The sequence below is a fragment of the Anopheles ziemanni genome, chromosome 3, assembly GCF_943734765.1.
Source record: "Anopheles ziemanni chromosome 3, idAnoZiCoDA_A2_x.2, whole genome shotgun sequence".
NCBI classification, from domain to species: domain Eukaryota; kingdom Metazoa; phylum Arthropoda; class Insecta; order Diptera; family Culicidae; genus Anopheles; species Anopheles ziemanni.
In genome coordinates this window covers 78220240-78239491 of record NC_080706.1, presented here as the reverse complement: position 1 = coordinate 78239491, position 19252 = coordinate 78220240, and the positions used below count along the sequence as shown (strand labels likewise).

The following is a 19252-nucleotide window of genomic DNA, read 5'->3' as shown; positions in this document are numbered from 1 at the left end:
GGAAGGACGACACGTTCAAAGCTGAATACCGGTAGAGTTTGTGCGTGAAAGAAGAAAAAATATAAAAAAATACCTTTAGCGCCGATAAAGAAGATAAAAGTGTTTTGAAAGTATCTTCGTGTCTGTGGTAAAACCGGGTGCCGATAAGAGAGGTCAAAGATTAACGCAGGCGAGGTTGTTGGTGTATTCGTTTTTTGCGCGAAACCGAGCGCACTATCGTTACTTTCATCAACCAACACGTTCGCAGTGGTCGTTTGATCGAAACATAAAAGGATCCGCAGGGAGACGAGTGTACTGGCCCTTGGATTCCAGTGGCTGCTTTGGTCTGGTGGTTTGTGCGGTTTTTCCTGCTTTTTTGTTTGAAAGTCTTCAAAAAGTGCGAAAATGATCGAAAACTTTGAGTCCAAGATAACCTTCGAAATACCGACGAATCTGGACTTTGACAAGCTGATCCGCGGCAACAACTACACACTGTTCTGGCAGAACCTGCACCAGCAGCAGCAACAGCAGCAGAGTATGGGTGCCGGTGCCGCCCGGATCGGCAGTGGAGCCCTCGGGATGGCAGGTGCGGCAGCGGCTGCGGCCGTCGATGGTGGATTCGGCGGATTCGGTGGCTCGTCGGCGTCTTCCAGCCTGTTCGGTGGCATCGACTACAGCAACGGAAGCAGCGACTACAGCCTCCTGAACAGCCTGCAGTCGTTTGCGAACCGGGGCCGCGATGGCGGCATGGGTGGCTCGGATCAGATGCTCGATCCGACGTACGAGCGGTTCATCGGGGACGTGTGGGTCGGCATCGTGCTGACGCTGATGATTCTCTCGTCGATCTTCTGCATGTGTTCGTGTTTCCTGTACCACAAGTTTCGCCAGTGGCAACGAAATGGTAAGTGGTTGTAATATTTACAAAGGGGTTCAATTATATAATTTCTCAATTACCTGTTGACCTGTTTTTGGTTTTAGCTTTTAAAGGATTTAAGAAATGTTTAAAGAGTCTTCAACCCAAGATCTATGGGTTGAGAACAAACACCTTACAACACGAGCAAAGGATAGCAATAATCGGAAGCATTAATTCGGGGAAGGAACAAAACCTCAATGTCGAAAAGTTTCCCCATATGGAACGACCGAAACTATTGCACCCCGAACGGCCAATCATCGGGTGCCATATCGCGGCACAACCGGAAACTTTCGCCTCTCGGAAGCGTATAAAGCCACCGTATCCTGTGGATCCTCCTTTTGTGACACTTGTCGTGGAAGTATTGAATTGAACAACTTCTCCTCCACCACCACGACAGAACGGACGACGAACTGATGGGGCGAATTTTCTCCCATTCGTCCCTTCGTGGTGTCTTTCTCGAGAACTTGCGATGGAAACGATTGTGCATCGCGTCGGGGACGGGCAAAAGTTTAAGAATCTTATCCGGGAGACAACCCACCGGTCGGTCCTGTTGGATCCTACAGACTGGGCGTCTCTTGTCTTGGGCCAGGCCCGTACCCTAGGTGGAAAGGTACGTACGGAATGGATGTTATTTTGATTATGTCTCGTTTCCCAGGAGTCTCGAAGCAAATTGCACAATTTTGCCATATGTTGCTGCGTGTACCGCCGTTCACATCTGTATCGTTTCCGGGTGTCTTTCCCTTGGCATGTAGGAATGGTGAGGCGCTAGGGCAGCATGACTCCCCACACCAGCTTTCACCCGGGAATGTTGATTGGAATAGCATTACGCCGGAGACGGAAAACGTGGCAAAGGGTACGCCGATGTCGGACTGGGGGGGTTGGGTGGAAACAAAACAAATGAATGATAAGAAAATGAAGTTTTTCGCCTATCGCGCGTTGGTGGACTGGGTTCTTAAAATGTGCTCCTTGCCGTTCCTTTACGTTGGGATCCGGAGCTAGAACGGACCGAGATCTCGTTCGGGGTTTACGATAAAGTCCCAAACTAACAAACAGTTCTGCCCCGGCAAAACAGTCAGCTAGCTCCGCCAGCTTTACCCACTGAGGACTGAAGGGGGAGCTGGAAAGTTGTTCTACGCCTCGGGTGCTTTCCACGTGCCCCGGCGAGTGGCTTATCAAAATTTACCCACGTGCACGGGAAGGAAGCTGTTGGATGCGGAAAACTACCCGATGGGAAAGTTGACGGCGACACAGCCGGCGAGTACTTGAAAAGCGAAACAAACTTAACTTATTCGGAAAACAGGAATTCATTTCGTACCACAAGTTTTTGCACGTAATATGTGTGCTTGTGTGTGTCTAGGTGCGGAATGTTTGTGTGAGGGAAAAAAATAAATCGAAATAGAAATAAAAACCATAAATGTTGTTAAAAACAAAAACAAGAAAATAAAGCTAGCAAAAAAAACCCCAAAAACACCCACGCTGACTGATTGGCATTAATTTAAGATAAACTCTTTCCAATCTATGCGCTCCGGGAAGCAGAACGGAGTTAGCAAACCGTTCAGGAAAAAAAATGAAAGAGGCAAAATGCCGCAAAAATACACACACACACACATACAAACATTCATCCATCCAGTCGGTTGATTTCGAAGGATCCCGTGTGTTTTACCGATTGCTTTTCTGTTTGGTGTTTTGTTTTTGTTCGTCGCTCTATCTTTTGTTGCCTACGCCGAGATAGCGGCAACGTTTTCCGGTCCTGATTTTTCGTCGATATTTTGGGGCTGGAAGCTGTAGAGCCGGGTAGTTGGAGGAAGGTATTGCATACATATATTTTCTGCTCCAAAAAGGATCAAACCGCAGCGTGTGGTCCGCGTGAGTGCGGGTGTAGGTGTGTGTGGGAGAGAGGAGCAATCGCAAATGCCCGCTAGACACACAACAAGGCCTCCCACCAGCATCCACCTGTCAGTCGGTCCAACAACGTGTCTGGCTCAAACGTGGCCCTGGAAGATCCATAAATATCCATCGATATATTTGTTTCCCGATGCTCGCCGAACAAGGTTAACGCAGGGAACGCGCCTTTTGGCGATGCGGAATAACCACAACACCACTTGAGCAGGAAGGAAGCCGGGTGGCCTGGCTGGCCCGGTTGCTCAATTATGCATTCCCAGCGCATACCTAACGGGGAGGACGTCGGTATCGTGTTCTGTTAGTGTGTGTATGTGTGCGTGTATGTGAGGACGTGTTTGGTTGCTGGACGACACAACAAGGCGCAATCATGCGTGCTACTAGGCACGGTGAGGGACGGGAGAACGGGAGTGAATCGATCAAGCGTGGTTTTTTGGGGAAGGACGAACCGTCCGGGGGAGCCCATTCCCGCGACCACGTTTCGGTGCAATTCACGCTTCGAAGGCGGCTCGGTTTCGCGTTGGAGAGTTAAAGCGTTGCCATTCATTCCGTATTCCGTCCGGATGACTTCCGCGTGCGCGAGAAGACAACTTCATCAGATCCGCCAATTCCCCACGCACGCCGATGTATCCCGCGGACACCGGACGCAATACAGTGGTCCTGCCCTCCGGAATAAAAAGGTTAACCAACCGGTTGGCATCGGTTTCGCCACGGTAGAAGTGCGCGCTAACCTTGGCTCTCGATTCGATCACGTCGATGTTTTTATGCACCATTTACGTCCGTCATTCGATAACGGCCCAGCGGGGCCTCCGGAGTCCGAACTAACGGTAGCAATGATTGGGAGAGAGGGAGAGAGCACGCGAGGAAGTAAACCGTACGAACGGTTGGTTTCCCTTCGATAATTTAACTAAATCGAGTCCGGTTCGCCTTGCTTTGTTTCGACCCCCGGTGAGGAACCGCGCGCGGTTCGTTCGATTCGTCGCGATCGTCGACCGCGTGGTTCGATCTCGCATACAGCATCACATCAGCCGGTCTGGTGGCCACCGGTGGTCAGTCATTTCGCACACGTACGTACACAACACCGGTACGTTGCTAGGTGGAAAGGTTCAAGTTAGAACAGCGTCACGTTAAAACACGCATCGCACGCGCGCCATAAATACTAATCGAATGTGTCAATTACCTCGCACCACGGTGTATGGTTCTGTCTTTCGCACGCTAGGATTATGATGGGATTTTTTAAATTTTAAAAGTATTAATAACATTTGTAATCTAAGATTCCACGCAGTTCCAGGACTTGAGTTCATCAGTACAGCTGCTAAGGACCCTTTAAGGATGTTGAAAGTTTTGAAACACAATTTTTTTACACGTCTGTTAATATTGGCATTTCATCAGCGGAAACGACTGTCATTTAAATAGTGTTATTATTTTCAATTGCTCGATATATAACATATTTCACCAACAAATATTCGAAATGACTAATACAGAAAAGTTTATGTGGGAACAGAAAAGCATCGGGGCTCTTCTTTGTAAACGTGTTGTGCTATAAGTCAGTTAAAGTTTTAACAATCCAATTTATATAGATAGATGTGCGTTAATATGAAAAAGTGGAGGTTGAAATCTTAACATTTTTTATTTGTTTATATCAAAAAGAACGGCCATGTCGTATTGCTTAATGTTCTATCTTTAATACAGATGATTGAGCGTGATGTTCTAATGGGTCTTTCTTCTTCTTAGCGGTTGATGTTTACTCCGGGGTGTGGAGTTGCTGTATCATTGGTATTGTCTTATCATCATTGGACTAAACACGTATCATTAGACCTCTTATCATTGAACAACATATTAACAAAATGGTCATATGAATATTTAGTTCGTTGCATAGTTTATAAAATCTGAAACCCACAACAATATTTCCTCAATATCTTTCACAATTCAAACCGTATTCGATACTTTCTTGCCGGCAGCTGCCCGGAGAAATTCCTATTGTGCATTCGACACGAAACGAATCGGCTCAGAACCGCGTGCGGTGCCTGCGTGCTTGTGTGTTGCGTAGCGTACGAGTCGTTGTCGTTTCCCAGTGGCGGAGGTTATCGAGCAGTGTCCGATCTGACCCCCGTATGGCGGGGGGCATCAGCGAACGTTCGCAAATGAAGATTGATCTAGGTCAGCTCGTGGCCGTGCCTCGGCGTGTGACTGTGTGTGTGCCCCGGTACCCGGAGCAAATACGCAAGAACGCGCTGCTGATTTTATTTGCACCATCTCCTAAGTATCCTTGCCGTGATGCCCAGGACGCCATTAGTAGCAGAAGGCAACAATAAATGTGACTTCCTGCAAGCGGGAGATATGCTTCCTTGGAGATCCGTTGCCGGGGTCTCGAATGACTCATCGAGAGTAACACGTCCGGGCTGTTTTTCGGTGAACACGCCGCAGAAGGTCGTTACCAGCTCCATCAGTCATTATTACCAGCATCTTCTGGGGCGGGCAGGGCCGAGATGAAAAAAAGATGAGCCCATCAAACCGTAGGCTCAAAGACAATCGAATAATACGTGTCTGCTGTGAACGGGTCACATGAAAATTGTCCGTGTGTGCCTTTCTTCGAGCGTTAGGTTTTTGGTTATTTTATTTGAAGATTTTCTTTTCTACGTTTTTCGATAGAAAGCCACGCTCGTCTCGTACCTTCTCTAATCCTTTTATCTCTCGAACCATTTCCGTGATATCACCAGCAAGCGGAGGTAGGGTAGTGTTTTCGGGGGATGAGCGGAACCGACCCGTAGAATCCTTTTCATGGTCCTGGCCGTCGAATGGTAATTGGAACTAATGGATTCCGCTCTATTTGGATTACTGTTTCTTGTGTTCTTTACCCATCTTCAAGGTTTCTATCTATGGGTTTTTTTCTCTCTCGATATTATTATTGCCTTTTTGTTAAGCTTCTGGGTCGCCTCTTTTGTAGTCACCCTTTTCTCCACTTGTCCCAACCTTTTTTTCCCAGTGTGTGTCAGTAAATGCCACTAAGATGACAAGGTGATCGGTAAGCTTGTGCACCCTCCGTGCTTACGTTTGTGGCCAGGATGGAATAAAATATAATAAAATTTTATGCGTGTCTAATGGATGGAAATGGATGTTGTCTCTAGCCGCCCCGGGGTCGGAGCCAACTCCATCCGAGCGGGGCTTATACTACCGAGTTTGGTTTTCCTTCTCGGTTGGTCCGTTTAAGTGCAGCAGATTTCAGTTGGTTTCTCGCTAGAATACCAATTCCAAATCGGTGGGTTGATCGGTTCGAGAAGATCGGTTAATTGCTCGGGTAACGAACGCTCTATCGCCACCTCGGACTCGGACGTGCTATCAGTGAGATTAAAAACGAGTGTAAAGGTCACCGTGGCCAACCCGTGACTATGGCAACCGGAGGCGTTACGCAACCTGTGGCTGTGAGTTGCTTCGAGCTATTAGAAACTAATTTTCCTAAACATCAAAATAGACTCAACGAAAGGGCCCCGGAACCTAGAGTCGGAAGGGTGTTGCTTGAGTAGGCTTTATAAACCCCCTCCGTTGCGAGCTGTCGTCGCCGACTTTCCAGCTCACCCTTGACCTTCTGTCGTAATTCGTTATCGTTCGACATATGTCCGTTCGATTCAATCAGCTGGTCGTTGGACCGTCACCTTTAGCTGTGTGTGTGTGTCCATTTTTATTTCCAACTGTCCCTACCAAAGACCTTTTTGTTTTTGAAACTGCACGCGTGCACTAAACCACTGCGCAGCGCATTATGGGACATTTTACGGTTTTCTTTTTTCCCGTCGCCATTTGTCCCTTTTCTCCTCTTGTTCCCTTTTGCACTCTGACGTGCCGGGGAACAACAACAATTAGAACCAAAGTCTGCACGACACCGAAGATGGTCAGAGGAGGAGGTAGAACTCCGGGTTGGTGGCGACGGACCCTCGACGGGGAGTCCCATTAGCAGGCGGTCCGATATCGAACGGTGAACCACGTAACTCCAACGGAAGTAGGTCATTAATCATCGTGGCCACCCTAACCTACCTCAAGCGGGGGAACTGCCGTACACCGGGGAACCAGCATTTGTTTTGAACGCTCCGTTTTTTTACTTTGTTTCCTCACCCAAATTTGTTTCTGGTAGAAGTTTCAAAATAGTTTCGACTGTTTTTCGTTTCGTTCCGTCCGATTCCAGCCTGTTTTACCGTAACCGATTCGGAAATGAGCTGATCGAAATCAAACTACTCGAAATAACTATTGACCCGCTCCGGGGCCCGGATCGTTGCGTTGTGGAACCGTGCAAACAAGCACCGAACCATTTGTTTAAAAAAACGGCAACTGCATCGACTTTGTTACGGATGGTAAGGGTTTTTTGTGTTGTTTTTGTTTTGTTTCAAGCCACTTCCTTGCACCGTAAAAGCTAATGGCGGGTGGTTAGGAAAAGGAATAGAGAGGTGAAGCAAAATAACACACACCCCGAAAACAAAACAAAAAAGCTAAAGTCCATTAACTTTATTCATTAGTTGTGAAGCCATTGAAAATCGGTGGAAAGCGGAACACACATTAGAAGGAAGAAAAAGAAGTGGCCATTGCAGCAGAACCCGTCGCACCAAGTGGCGCCCGTTTATCAACGTCACATCCTCTCTGCACACGACGCGATGTTGGGCACCTCACTTCTCGGCATGTGGCCAAAAGCGCCATCAGTTAGGATGATGGTGTGCCTTTTTGTTCCTATTTCGTCACGATTCCGATAGAACACAGTCCTTTTTCTTCATAGCCCTCCCGTCATTACTTCCATAAATTACTCATAATTTGTTTGTTATGATGAGGGAATAGCGCTGGACTTCCTCCTCCTTTGCCCGCGGTCTATCGTCCCGGTCTCATATTTTAAACGATTTCCTCCCGATTCCTTATTCATTTAAAAAACCCTTACAATCCTTCACGCTACATCATTGTGCTGTGTGTGTGCGTGTGTCTATGATGTTGTCATTTTTGAATTGAGTTTTGTTTCTTCCAGGAACTTCCACTCCAATTTCTCCGGGGCGGGTTCCAATTTTTCATCATTTTCCAATTGACTTTCCGCCCTCCGGGAGGCGGATGGAGTGGGAGAGGGGGATTAAAATGAAATGATGATGACCGAGAGCACACCAGCAAAGAATGAAAACTAAACTGATGAAAAACGTATTTCATTCAACGCTAGCCGGACACATTTCGATCCCCTTTGATTCGGATTTCCAAATTGCTTCGATTGTGTGACCGTTCCGTCTCCCCCGGGGGAGGCGGGCGAATCGGAAAGGGTCGGGCAAGTTTCGAGCGTGGAAAAAATGAAATACAGTTAAATTGAACAGTGGTAAATAGGGAGAGGGATGGGGAAGGGAGGGGCAACAAAAATAAAATCGTACACCATTTCACCCCATAATTGAATCGAAAGCTTTTCCAATACCGTTCCAATTGAGTCCCTGTTCGCGGTGGGCAAAGTTGGAGGGTATCTGTTTTTTTCCAAACTGTCATCCTGACAAGAACAACTCTAAAGAAATGGGAAAAACAAAAAAAAAATAAATAAACGATTTGTCGAGGCTTTGCAGGAATTCCGGAATCAATCAGTACGCTTCGCACGAAAGTGGGCTTTTCAGAGAAAAGCCGACCTATATCGATGTCGGAAAAATCCTGGCGCAGGCCAGCTGCAATTGTGCAACACTCTCACAGATACACACACACACACACACCTGGTTTTGAATCACTGCTTCCTTGCTGAGGACTTTCTCGAGGTTAGGCGAAGGTAGGACTTTTTTCTCGATTCCTCAAAGTCCTTTTGAGGGGACACGCTTGAGAGACCGTAGGCAAGGCGATAGAGAACGCAAGTGAATTCTTTCGTGCCAAATCGAGCGAAAATGTGATGGTAGATCGTCCGTTGGATTCTTCTCGCACCGGAACCTCGATTCTTTGGCTCATCAAAGACCACGGAATGGTGTATTCTTTCTTGAGTTTTGTTTTATTTGTAGTTCCTTATCCGTTTCCGAACGGACGGGCAATTCATTCCAGTGCACTCCTGTACATGGCTTAATATCCTTCGCCCATTTGATGTGTCTTTCTCTTCCCTTAGGATTCCGAAACGACGAGGGTAATCATTTTGTAAAGAATTTCATAAACTTAAACTCGACACGGTAGAGGTCCTTCGGTACCAATAATATCGCTCCTTAGTTCTTCCCCTTGCCCTGCCGTGGAATGGGAATGAGCTCATCCGCGAAATTCATCCATGCCAAGCTATGTGAAGCTATTTTCGAAGGTTCATTATATCCCGCCGCAGCAGAAATCGCGCCGGAAGAGAAGCATTGGCCCAACCCCCCGGGAAGCGATAAAATGGACTAAATTGTACCAAACGCCACTGCGACAATTGATTGCCAAATATGGCGAGTGCCGTTTCGCGCCCTAAGAGATAGCCGGCCGTATCGCAAAGAAATGAAATTAATTGGCATGTCGTTCGGCTTTGGAGGAGGAAGACGGAGCGGAGGACAGGGAGGGTAGGAATCGTGAGACGGAGGGTTTGTGCGCCAAACTTAAGTAATGACTATCGACCGTCGGCCGGCGCTCGTTACAGACTCGTTAAAGGCCCGGGAAAGTCGGACCGTCGCGACGCCAGATACTGGAACTGGACCACCAGACCCATTCATTCTCGGATCCACCAGACTTTTGGGGGGATGGGGTGGAACAACCTTTTGGGTGGCAATTTAAAAATTTTGTCGCAAAATCTCCTCCTGCCATCCCAAAATGCGTTTGGCCGAAAATTGATTGGCCACTGGGCGTTTTCCAGTTTTTTTTTCTCACGTTTTTCCCTTAAAAATTGTCCCGGTATGCCGAGACCTGGGCGACTTTCGTTCCGGACCAGGGAGAAGACGCCACTTCCCGGTGTCGGGAAGGTGGCAGAAATGTTCGCTAACAAACTTTCTTTCCTTTTTTGCCTTGCGACCACCCAGTTCCAAAGTCGGCAAATGGAAAGAAATAGTGATGGAGAGGTCGAGAAGCGAGCCTTTTTTTTCTGCGCGAGGTCTCTTCCTACCTCCGCTGGCGTTTATGATGTCTCGTCGAGTTCGGTGTGTTGCCTTACGGCATCTTAGGAGGTAGTATCCGTGGTGTGGAGAGTACATCGGAAGCAAAAAGTTTTCGCTTCGTTGGGCCGGGACGCGTTCGGTCAGGGACGCGTTTGAGTTCGAGAAAATTTGCACAAGACACAAGAAATGAGGACCGGACAAAAAAAAAGAAAGAAACTGAATGTTTCCTGGGAAAAATATGAGGCTACTGTTGTTCAGCCGACGAAGCAGGAAGGAGACACACTGCGTCCGGTGAACCGACATGAAAGGCGTCACTTTTTACGGTCCTGCTCTGTGCACGAAACATCTTAACGTTGATCATGATTGACGTAGTATAGTAGCGAAGAAAGTAGTTCCTACCGAAGGGTTTTTCCTCAGCCCGGCTGCGTGGAAATGAAAAATGGCAATCCTAATTAGGTTGTATGTACAGGTCCAACGGTTGACGGTGGGTCGACGAGGACTTTACCGTAGTTGTTCCGAAAAGAGGAGGAAAAGACCCAAAATAAGAAACACCGTCATGCAACGGCTCCGGTAACCTTTTCCTTTTTGCTGTGTGTGTTTTCCATGCCGAACAAGAGAAGCCAAATTTCATGGATACTTGAGCGAAAAGAAGGATCGAACGGGAAAGAATGGACCTCCTTCCGGTTACACCCAATGGCTGGTAGTTCGGTAGGATATTGTTCTGGTAGCAGGTTCGGTGAACGCGCCCGACGAGGAATGCTCCCTCGAAAATGGACATTTTTTGAGGTCCGGCATTCCGGACGTAACATTCTTCGGTGTCGGTTGCTCGGTTGGCATTTAACCTGACATTTTCAGCTGCACAGAGGAGGACAGTTTGGTTGGCTGCTGGTGAATAATAAGGAGCGTCTTCTCCGGACCGCGGAATTCTCGGGCAGCCACCCGAGGTAATGGTGATGTTGGGAACCGGTGGGAGATCCGTGTGTCCGGGACGTTGGATCGTGTGGATTATTACGAAATGAATTCCCATTAATCCTGCCGACGGGTTTTTCGTGGAGCAGACACCGACATCGGCCGAGCGGCCGGATCTCCGTGGAGGTGTCGGCAGTAAAAGCGCGCCCAGCGCGTCAAAAGCCGGTACCGCGAGGTGACGATGAGAATGGAATTCGTTTAGCATTCTCCGGCGGTGGAATGGTTTTCCCGCTTTTGCGGAAGCTAGAGCGAACGTCTCCTTAGTCCTATTAGTTACGGGTTGTAACCGTGGAGTTGGGGGCCTTTGCCATGGGAGACGGACGGAGTTGGGGTGGTTTCTTGGAAGCTTTTAACACGCGGTAGCCCGGCTACGTCTGGTTCGCCTCCAAAGGAAGATGTACCCCGCCGGCGGCGGTGTCCGCATTGAGCAGGCATCATCATCATCATCATTTTTCTTGCCCATAGCCATCGTTTCTCGGTCTCGGAAGCTTATTGCAGGTTGCTTGATTGCATCTTTTCTTGCTCAATCCGCTTATTACCGCGTGTGACTGATTATACCCGAAGAGTTGTACAAAGGGGTCCAGGAGTCCCGCAGGGTGGACGAGGAATGAAGGATTAAGCAATCCTGACAGCGACATGCTCTTGTGCTAAAGAATGACCTTTCCCCAGGAGCAACGTAACTGAGCGGCCCTCCGGGTAACGTCGGCCATATCGTTGTCTGGAGGCATGTACTTTGAAGTTCCCGGAAACGTCAAACGCTCTCTTGATACCATCGCCTAAGTCCGTAAATTAATTTCTCCGATTTGAACACGCGATTTATCTGTCCATCTCTAACCGTACATCGATCGATGTATGTCTGTGTGTGTGTGTGCTTCGGGTGCAAAGAGGTGTCCTACCGGCAAAGGATTTGCTGTGAATATCCATTAAAGTCCAATCCGTCGGATGTGCCTCGGACCGGATGAGCACGAATTGGATCATCGTATATTTGCATTAATTATTACACATTTTCCCCCGCAGGATGTGTGCGGTTTTCCACGGTCTGCGGTTGAATTCCGCCCACCGGAAAGGGTGAACTCGATAGTGGAAGAGATGGAGCGAGATTTTGGACTGGTGAAGAAGCGGTGGGACTTCCAGCACCGAACTTTGTTACCTCCACACAAAACGCCTGGGTGGGAGCTCGAGTTCGACGATTTTGAAACCACAAACCGGAACCACAGCTGTGCTGGCAACCGAGCTGCTGCTGTGGTCGTTGGAGGATGTTCGAGCGCCTTCTAGTCTGGCTCTGGCTAACGGCTTGTGCGGGATGTGTGTTTTTGGGAGATTTTTCATCCCACCGTCACATCACAAAACCACTCCTCCGGAGAGGAACTGCGTTGTACGGAGGACCGGTGAAACGGGGATGGAGAATTCGATGCAGGATACTATCCTATCTCAGCCGTCGTTCCAAACTATCTGGAAACCACCGGTTTTTCGACCGGAAACATTTCTTGAGGTTCACTTCTCGTCTTTCCGCGCTCCGGTCATAAGATACCGCATGAAGAATGAAGCAGAACTTCGTTCGCTTGTGGTGGAGTAACGCTGGGAGACGCAGACCGCGTGCACCCGACGTACACTGAGTTGGTCAGTACCATGGTCATTTGACTTGGACTGTAATATCCGACGCAATCTGGTGTCTGTTCGGACAATGTTAACATGCACTTGTGAGTATGCGCTCGCTGACGTCGATGGCGATAATGATGCCGATGATGATGATGAACACGATGGCGTTCGGTTTGATGGTGAAAATGCGAGTGCACCTCGAGGGACTGCTTGCAGATGATATCTTTCCTTTTGCCACTCGGTACGCTCGGTCGGGACCGGCCACTCTCTGTATAGCACTTTCATTAACTTCTTTCTGCTGCCACTTCGCCTGCAGTTCTGTAGAGTTAATCCTAGTGGAGTGTAATGCATGCACACTTCGCAACCCCAGGCGGTTCCCCGATACTTCCTGGCGAGCCTGAAGAACTTCGCGAATTGCGTCCATTGCAGATGGGAACTTCTGTATGCAATCACTCTGCTTCTCTCGATTCTTCCCCATTCATCCGATCTCTTATTGAAATCGAAAAAAAATGAATATCGCTTGCGGATGTAAAGGAAAGTATACCCTTTCATTTTTTCTTTCCTCTCTCTCCCACGAGTTATTGGAGCTCAACTTTTCCTACGTAGAAATCTGATACACGGACTCTGTTGGCCGTCTTTGCCACCATCTTTTATCCAACTGTGTGTATATTCCATCGCATTGTGGAAAAGATGGTGATGATGATTTGTATTATGTTCGTGCCGTTCCTTCCAATCGATCCTTCATCCTTCGTACTTGTGTGTGTGGTGACTGACGGAAAACTGGGCCTCCTACACCGCTGCTCGTGAAAAGGCCACCATTGACAAGCCGTGGAGGTTGAGATTATGCCAGCACTCCACGCGATGCATTCCCAATGTCGTTCGTCCGAAAGATCCTCTGCTGCAAACTGATCCTTTTCGTCGCGATAAGCCCACGACTCGATGGGTCAGGCGGATAAAGGCCTTCGAAAGCCCCGCCGGCGAAACGGTATCGGAGTTCGTTCGGAATGAAATTTCGGTCGTACGGATTTGATTCGACGGTGGGATTTGTTCTTTTTTTTTGTTGTGCTTCTTGCAAGTTCTAAACTTTGCAGCTTCCTGGCTCGAGGGAGAGAAGGTTGTTTTGTTGTTGTGTGCAACTTCTACCGCTTCCAGCATTCCAGCAGCAGCAGCAAACAAGTTTGCCGTCCGTCCGTCTGGAATGCATTTCTCATGTTTTTCTTCTGCATCCCAATCTCGAATCCCGGTTCGGGCGATTGGAAATGGAACCGTTTGAACCCGTCGCTTCCTATCGGTCTGGTCCGATCTTTCCTTCGCCGCTGGCAAGGATATTCGCTCGAAAAGTGAGCAGCTGACAAGGAGTCGATAGGAAAAAGCAAAACAAAAAACATGCACTACCCGAAATGAAAAACAAAAAAAACCGAAACAAATTAGAACATACTTTGGTGGCCCACTTCTAACGAGTTCTGGTAGCCTGATGGTTAGCGAGATCGAAGCAAGATCGAACGATAATGCCGAATGTAGAGGATTAGGATTTTTCCATCCGTTCCGAGTAATGTGGTTCGGATTTACGGGCAGGGGGTGGGTTTGTTGGAAGCATTTCGATGTACACTTCGATCCTTTTCAGCACATGTGCGTGTGTGTTTGTATGTGTAACTCATTAGACGTTGTTGGGAATTTCCTTTATCTCTCGCATCGAAACCATCGATCGAGATAAGCTTTCCTTTGCCTTTTTTATGTCTAGTACGAACAACAGTCGGAGTACACATTTCCTATTCTTTATATTGTTTCAAAAAATCCTCTTAAATCCTCTTCTCCAATACACGATTGTTCACTTCCCGATGGGCATTTGCAGCGGTACGAATCACTGGAAGCCGATTTCGTTCGTACAATATGTTGTTACATCTGTGTTTTTTTGCGCAAAAAGAAGGGCCAAATTAAAAAAGTGCCTCTAAAATGCTATGTACCACAGAAGAAACCCCTTTTTTTGCACTTCAATAAAACCCACCAAGTGCGAAACGAGAGATTGTAACCGGGCATGGAACATCAATGCTGCGGCGGTGGTAAAAGCAGTATGAAGCGTTTAATTTATCATCTGGTAAAATACGGATGCACGGCAAACATTTATTCCCGATGCACGACACGACTCACAAATTTATTTCATCGCGTCGTTTGCTGAAATGCTGTGCCCGGGTTGCCTCCCGGTCACCGGTTCTCCAGCCACGTTTTCGGGCTCTTTCGGTCCTGAACTGTAACGTGCGCCGTTTCCGTCGGCATCCACCCCAACTGGGTAGAACTGGTTCCGTGCCTTCCCATTCTGGAAGGATGGAACACTGATTTTGTGCAAAACTATTTGAAATTCCAAATTGGTACCGCCATTGCCGGCGGGTTTCGCAGTGAAAAAGCGCTTATGGTGTGCAGTGCAAAGAGAGAGAGAGAGAGGAGGGGAGAGTTTATAAAAAGAGGAAATTTGTCGAAAGAAAATGTGATTTCATGGGTGGGAGGCGGTGATGTGGTTCGGTGACGATGTCGGATGGCGCTTGTAGTGGACGCTAAATCAAACACAATGCCTCGACCCGTACCGCGTTGGCAAGGGACGTTGGGCTGGTGGAAGGATGTGACGCAGGGAGACGCTCATCGACGCCGACGTAAAGCAACGGTGTTGATGATAGCGATGATGATGATGATCCGACGATGATCGACGGTATGCGCCCCGCGAGCAATACATATTCTCCATCGAGCGGGGTGACGACGAGGGTCGAGGTAAATTTATGCTTTATGAATTTTAATCAACATTGTTTTCGAACGAAACATGCCCCTCCCGTGCCTCGTCGCTTCCCCCGTGACGGTGGAGTAGGGAAAACGATGTGATCCTGGCGGCTGGACACACCGGGTTTCTAGGCGAACGGAACATCGTCGGACCCATATTTACGTCAACCGGGAAACTACAGCTGAAACCAAAAAAAAAAACGATGGAGGCCGCGTTCCTGATCGCGATTCCGTGCTGCAGGACGACACTTTAATCCTTTTCGGTGCTTTGCCTTCGGGCAGTGGTGCACCCACCGGCCCATGATGATCCCAATATTGCATTTTGCCCGCGAGTTATTCAGCAGAGTTGGTTCACACCGAGGCAAAAAAGTACAACCTGAAACGACATATAACCATCGGTTGGATCAGGATAGCGTTGCATACCGTTGTATCGGGGATGAGAATACAAAAAGAGAGAGAAAAAAACAACAACGATCCGTCTATTGAGTCAGACCGAAGCCCACGGCCGCTTGCCCGGGAGCGGTTTTGCAAAGTAAAGGGAAAAAGTTTTTATTTGAGTAAAAAGTTATCAAAAAAATTAAGCTTAATAAACGAAAGTGAGGAAAAACTAAGAGACAAAAGAGTGAAATAAAAAATGGGATAATGTTTACCAACCAGATGCAACCAGAACAATTTATAAAAAGAAATCCCTTGAAAGAAGTACAGAGAGATGAGAAAAAAAGAACGATTTCCCAACAATACGACAAACAGTTGAGGAAATTTCGGTGGGAAATTGGGAGGAGAAAGGAAGCGCAGGACCAGCAGAACGCAAACAAAGCGCCGAGAGGATAAAATTATGGGAAAGCAAAGAGGCTGCGACGGCTGAAAAGGGGACGATAATAATTTGATTCATAATAAGAAACTCGTGCAACACCGTTGATGCTGTCGATGGTCTGCGCAGGAATGGAAGCGACACTGAATTCAGACATCAAACTTCATCGTTGTTGGGAAGGCATCCAACACGGAGACGACGGGAAAGGGAAAGGGAGAGAAAGAGGGTCCTGCGATGCAACAGGTCGAGTGCGTGCCTTAATTTCTTGAGCCGACAGTTGCAGACCATCTCGGGACGTGGTGTTGGTCTGTTATTTTCTTCGCCCGAGCACGCCGAGGACGATCTCGCATTTCGTCTCATTTTATTTCTCCACTTTTATCCTCGATATAAGTACGGGCAGCAGCTGACGGAAGGCGGAAAGGACGAAGCAGTACAACGAGGAGAGAATAAGTAGAAAAAGGATGGTGTGGAGTAAAATATTATTATTATTATTACGACATGCTGTTCCTCGGCTCGGACACGGCAGACATAGCCAGGCAAGATCCTGCGATATTGCGGGATGAACTGTGGCAAACGTGCAGCAATGTGAAACAATAAAGCCTAGCCATCAGGCAGCCGGAATCAGGATGGACAGGGCCGGAAGGTACACTCGTTTCGGGTGCTGGGTCCGCGCGCGGCTCCATCATATCGTGTTCGCCCTGTAAACAAACGATAACCTGAAATTAATTTCATTTTCTCGAACGGAGGGAAAACAACATTCGCCTCTTCTATCCTGACGCCAGACATTCCATGCTTTGAGGCCAAGCAAGGAACCAAACGCATTGTCTTGTTCTCAACAACCGGTGCCGGACAAGGAGACCCCACGAGCGCGTTCGGTGGTGAACTTCGATCGGACAGGGAAGATTATAAAAATTAATTTGTAGCCCTACAACTGTGTGGCATGTGACAGGGTCGACGTGCAGGAGCGAGCAGGTTTTCTGACTCACGCATTCCGGTCCGATGTCAGGTGCTTCTCAAAAACCCCGATGCGGAGAGGACGTTCTAAGGTTGAATTATAGGCGATCCGTATCAACGACATAATAAAAGTGTGGTCGTCAACATGGCGTGTACGCCTAGCGATATAGCAAGTAACGCTAATTGTTCCGGCTAACATCCGCTTGGATGGACACGGCTGCTGCCGTCGATGATGAAGTGCTGGTGCAGGTAATGCAAGGTTATTTGCGGAATTGGATAGAGCGAATAGAGTGCTTGCTCTCTAATCACCGCTCCGATGGGCTGATAATTGTGGATTTAACCTGAATGCACCGGGCGGCGGTTGCCTCGTGCCGGTGTGACAATTGTGGCCGATCCATTTGAACCCAATTACTTCCTTACGCCGCCCATTATGGGACTCGAGAAGGTGGACCGCTACAATGGTTGCCTTACAGACGTGCAAACAATGATGCAATTCTGCGCTTCGCAAGTCACTGGGACAACCGGGAACTTGTGACTAGAGCAAAGTATGACGTAGTTCCACAATGCTCCAATTCTCCGCTATCGCTCGTAAAGCTGCCGGAGCTTCTCGAGCGACGTAGTAGAGGGTTGGCCCTTTTAATTATTTAATCTTCCTCAAGTCAAGTAAGAAGGAGAAGCCGCCTTTCGAGTCGCAGTTCCTCGAGCCATCTCCCGGCGAGCAGAAGAAGGCGTGATCGAGGTGGCTACGATTTATTGCGCAACTGATCACCAACGCGGCGTCGGGGTGCATCACACCATCGTGGTTTGGTCTCGGTTATGACCTGCTTAGTCGCGCGAGGAATCCGGTCCCGCGCGTTCTTGAGTGGAAACGCAAAGCCGGGAGTAGAGACAGTGTAAACATTTGCCAATCCAACAGCTCCATTAGCACAAGCTGATGATCGGATGCCTTCGATTCACCGCCGCGACTCCTCGGTCCATCGTTTGGAGATAAGACTGAACAGCGAGCGAACATTGTTTTGTTGCCGATTGACTTATACAATATTTTTTCTCCGCCCTCAGTTTTGCGTCCCAGACACTTTTTGCATTCTACGGACCAGAAATTGGCGTGCCCTTTACTGCGCTGCCGATTACTGCGCTCACTTGCGTCATTCGGTAAAGACTTCTGGAAAGGTACCAGGTCTAGAAACGAGTTCCAATAATGTCCAAGAGATCTCCCAGCCCAGGTGACGTGCGTTGCGTCGATCGTTCTAAAGGTTGCCTTCGACTACTTAGGTTCCTCGAGAGGTTGAAAACCCCCTTTAATACGGTTGTTGAACAAGTAATGTCCACCGTCGTTGTCAACAAGATCTGTTCGATGGCGGATCGGGGAGTAGTACCGAATGCGACATGATCTATCGGCAAGCTCATTTACGGCACGGCATTATAATCCAGTTAAACCGTTAACCAGTTACCGGCTACCGAAAGCGTCAATGACTGAACCGGGGTAAGCTCGTCATACTCCAACTACTTCTCCCTTCTGTGGGTTCGAAGAATCGTATGAATGACGTTCGCGGTGCGGTCACGTCTCGCATAGGTTCATAAATATGCATAGTCGGTTTATTGACGCAAAAACCGCAAGAAATCCGTCCAGCAGTTTCGAGGGAATGTGGGTGGCTTGGTATATTGGAGTCGCAGCCCCCGGCTAGAACCCGTCTTTAAGGCACGTCGGCGATTCATTGGCCGTAGGGTGAGGGTGAGGTATGGCGCAAGCGATCCTGCGGCCGTGATTTTACGAACGGAAAGTGTTGATTGGTTTCGCTCCCAACGGCTGCAAGAGTGGAACTTTATGTGGTCACGAAATGCGATCTCGATCGTAAAACGGTGAACCCCATGTCCAGCTTCTGGTGCCCGTGTATTTATATACAAACTGCCAAACGATTTCCTGGCGAAGAAGATTACGACCACCGCCCATTGCACGTCGCGTTATTTGCAAAATCATCACAACTGATTATCGCTCGCCGGTCGTAAAACGTCTTCCTCGACTAGGTTTGCATAATAACGGCGGAGATTCTCCGATTTCCCGAGGTCAAACGTAACCAGGAAGGAAACCAGGAAGCCCTACATAACCTCACACAGTGGCAGCATGCAGTGTTCTGTGCTCGGTTCGGTTGTTCCCGAATAAAGAAAAAAAAAATACCTTCCTCACAAGCACATGCTGAAAATGTGGTTCTGGTGGCATGAATGAATGAGTCGGGAAATTCTATGGACCACTCGTAGCACGAGGTTTTTGTTTCACAGCTGTCAGCCGCTCGAACTAGTTTTAACCCATATGTGATCTGCAACTTTCACCCG

The 19252-nt window shown here is 48.3% G+C and overlaps 1 protein-coding gene across 1 annotated transcript in view; it reads left to right on the top strand.

Annotated features, from left to right (window-relative positions):
- Positions 1 to 318: 318 nt before the first annotated feature.
- The window catches only part of LOC131286345 (protein commissureless 2 homolog), a 57888-nt gene continuing 38954 nt past the window's right edge, over positions 319 to 19252 (top strand). Inside the window, exon 1 of the mRNA XM_058315286.1 lies at positions 319 to 880. Within this exon, the coding sequence (XP_058171269.1) occupies positions 385 to 880 (496 nt within the window). The 5' untranslated portion in view covers positions 319 to 384. The remainder of the gene's footprint in view (positions 881 to 19252) is intronic.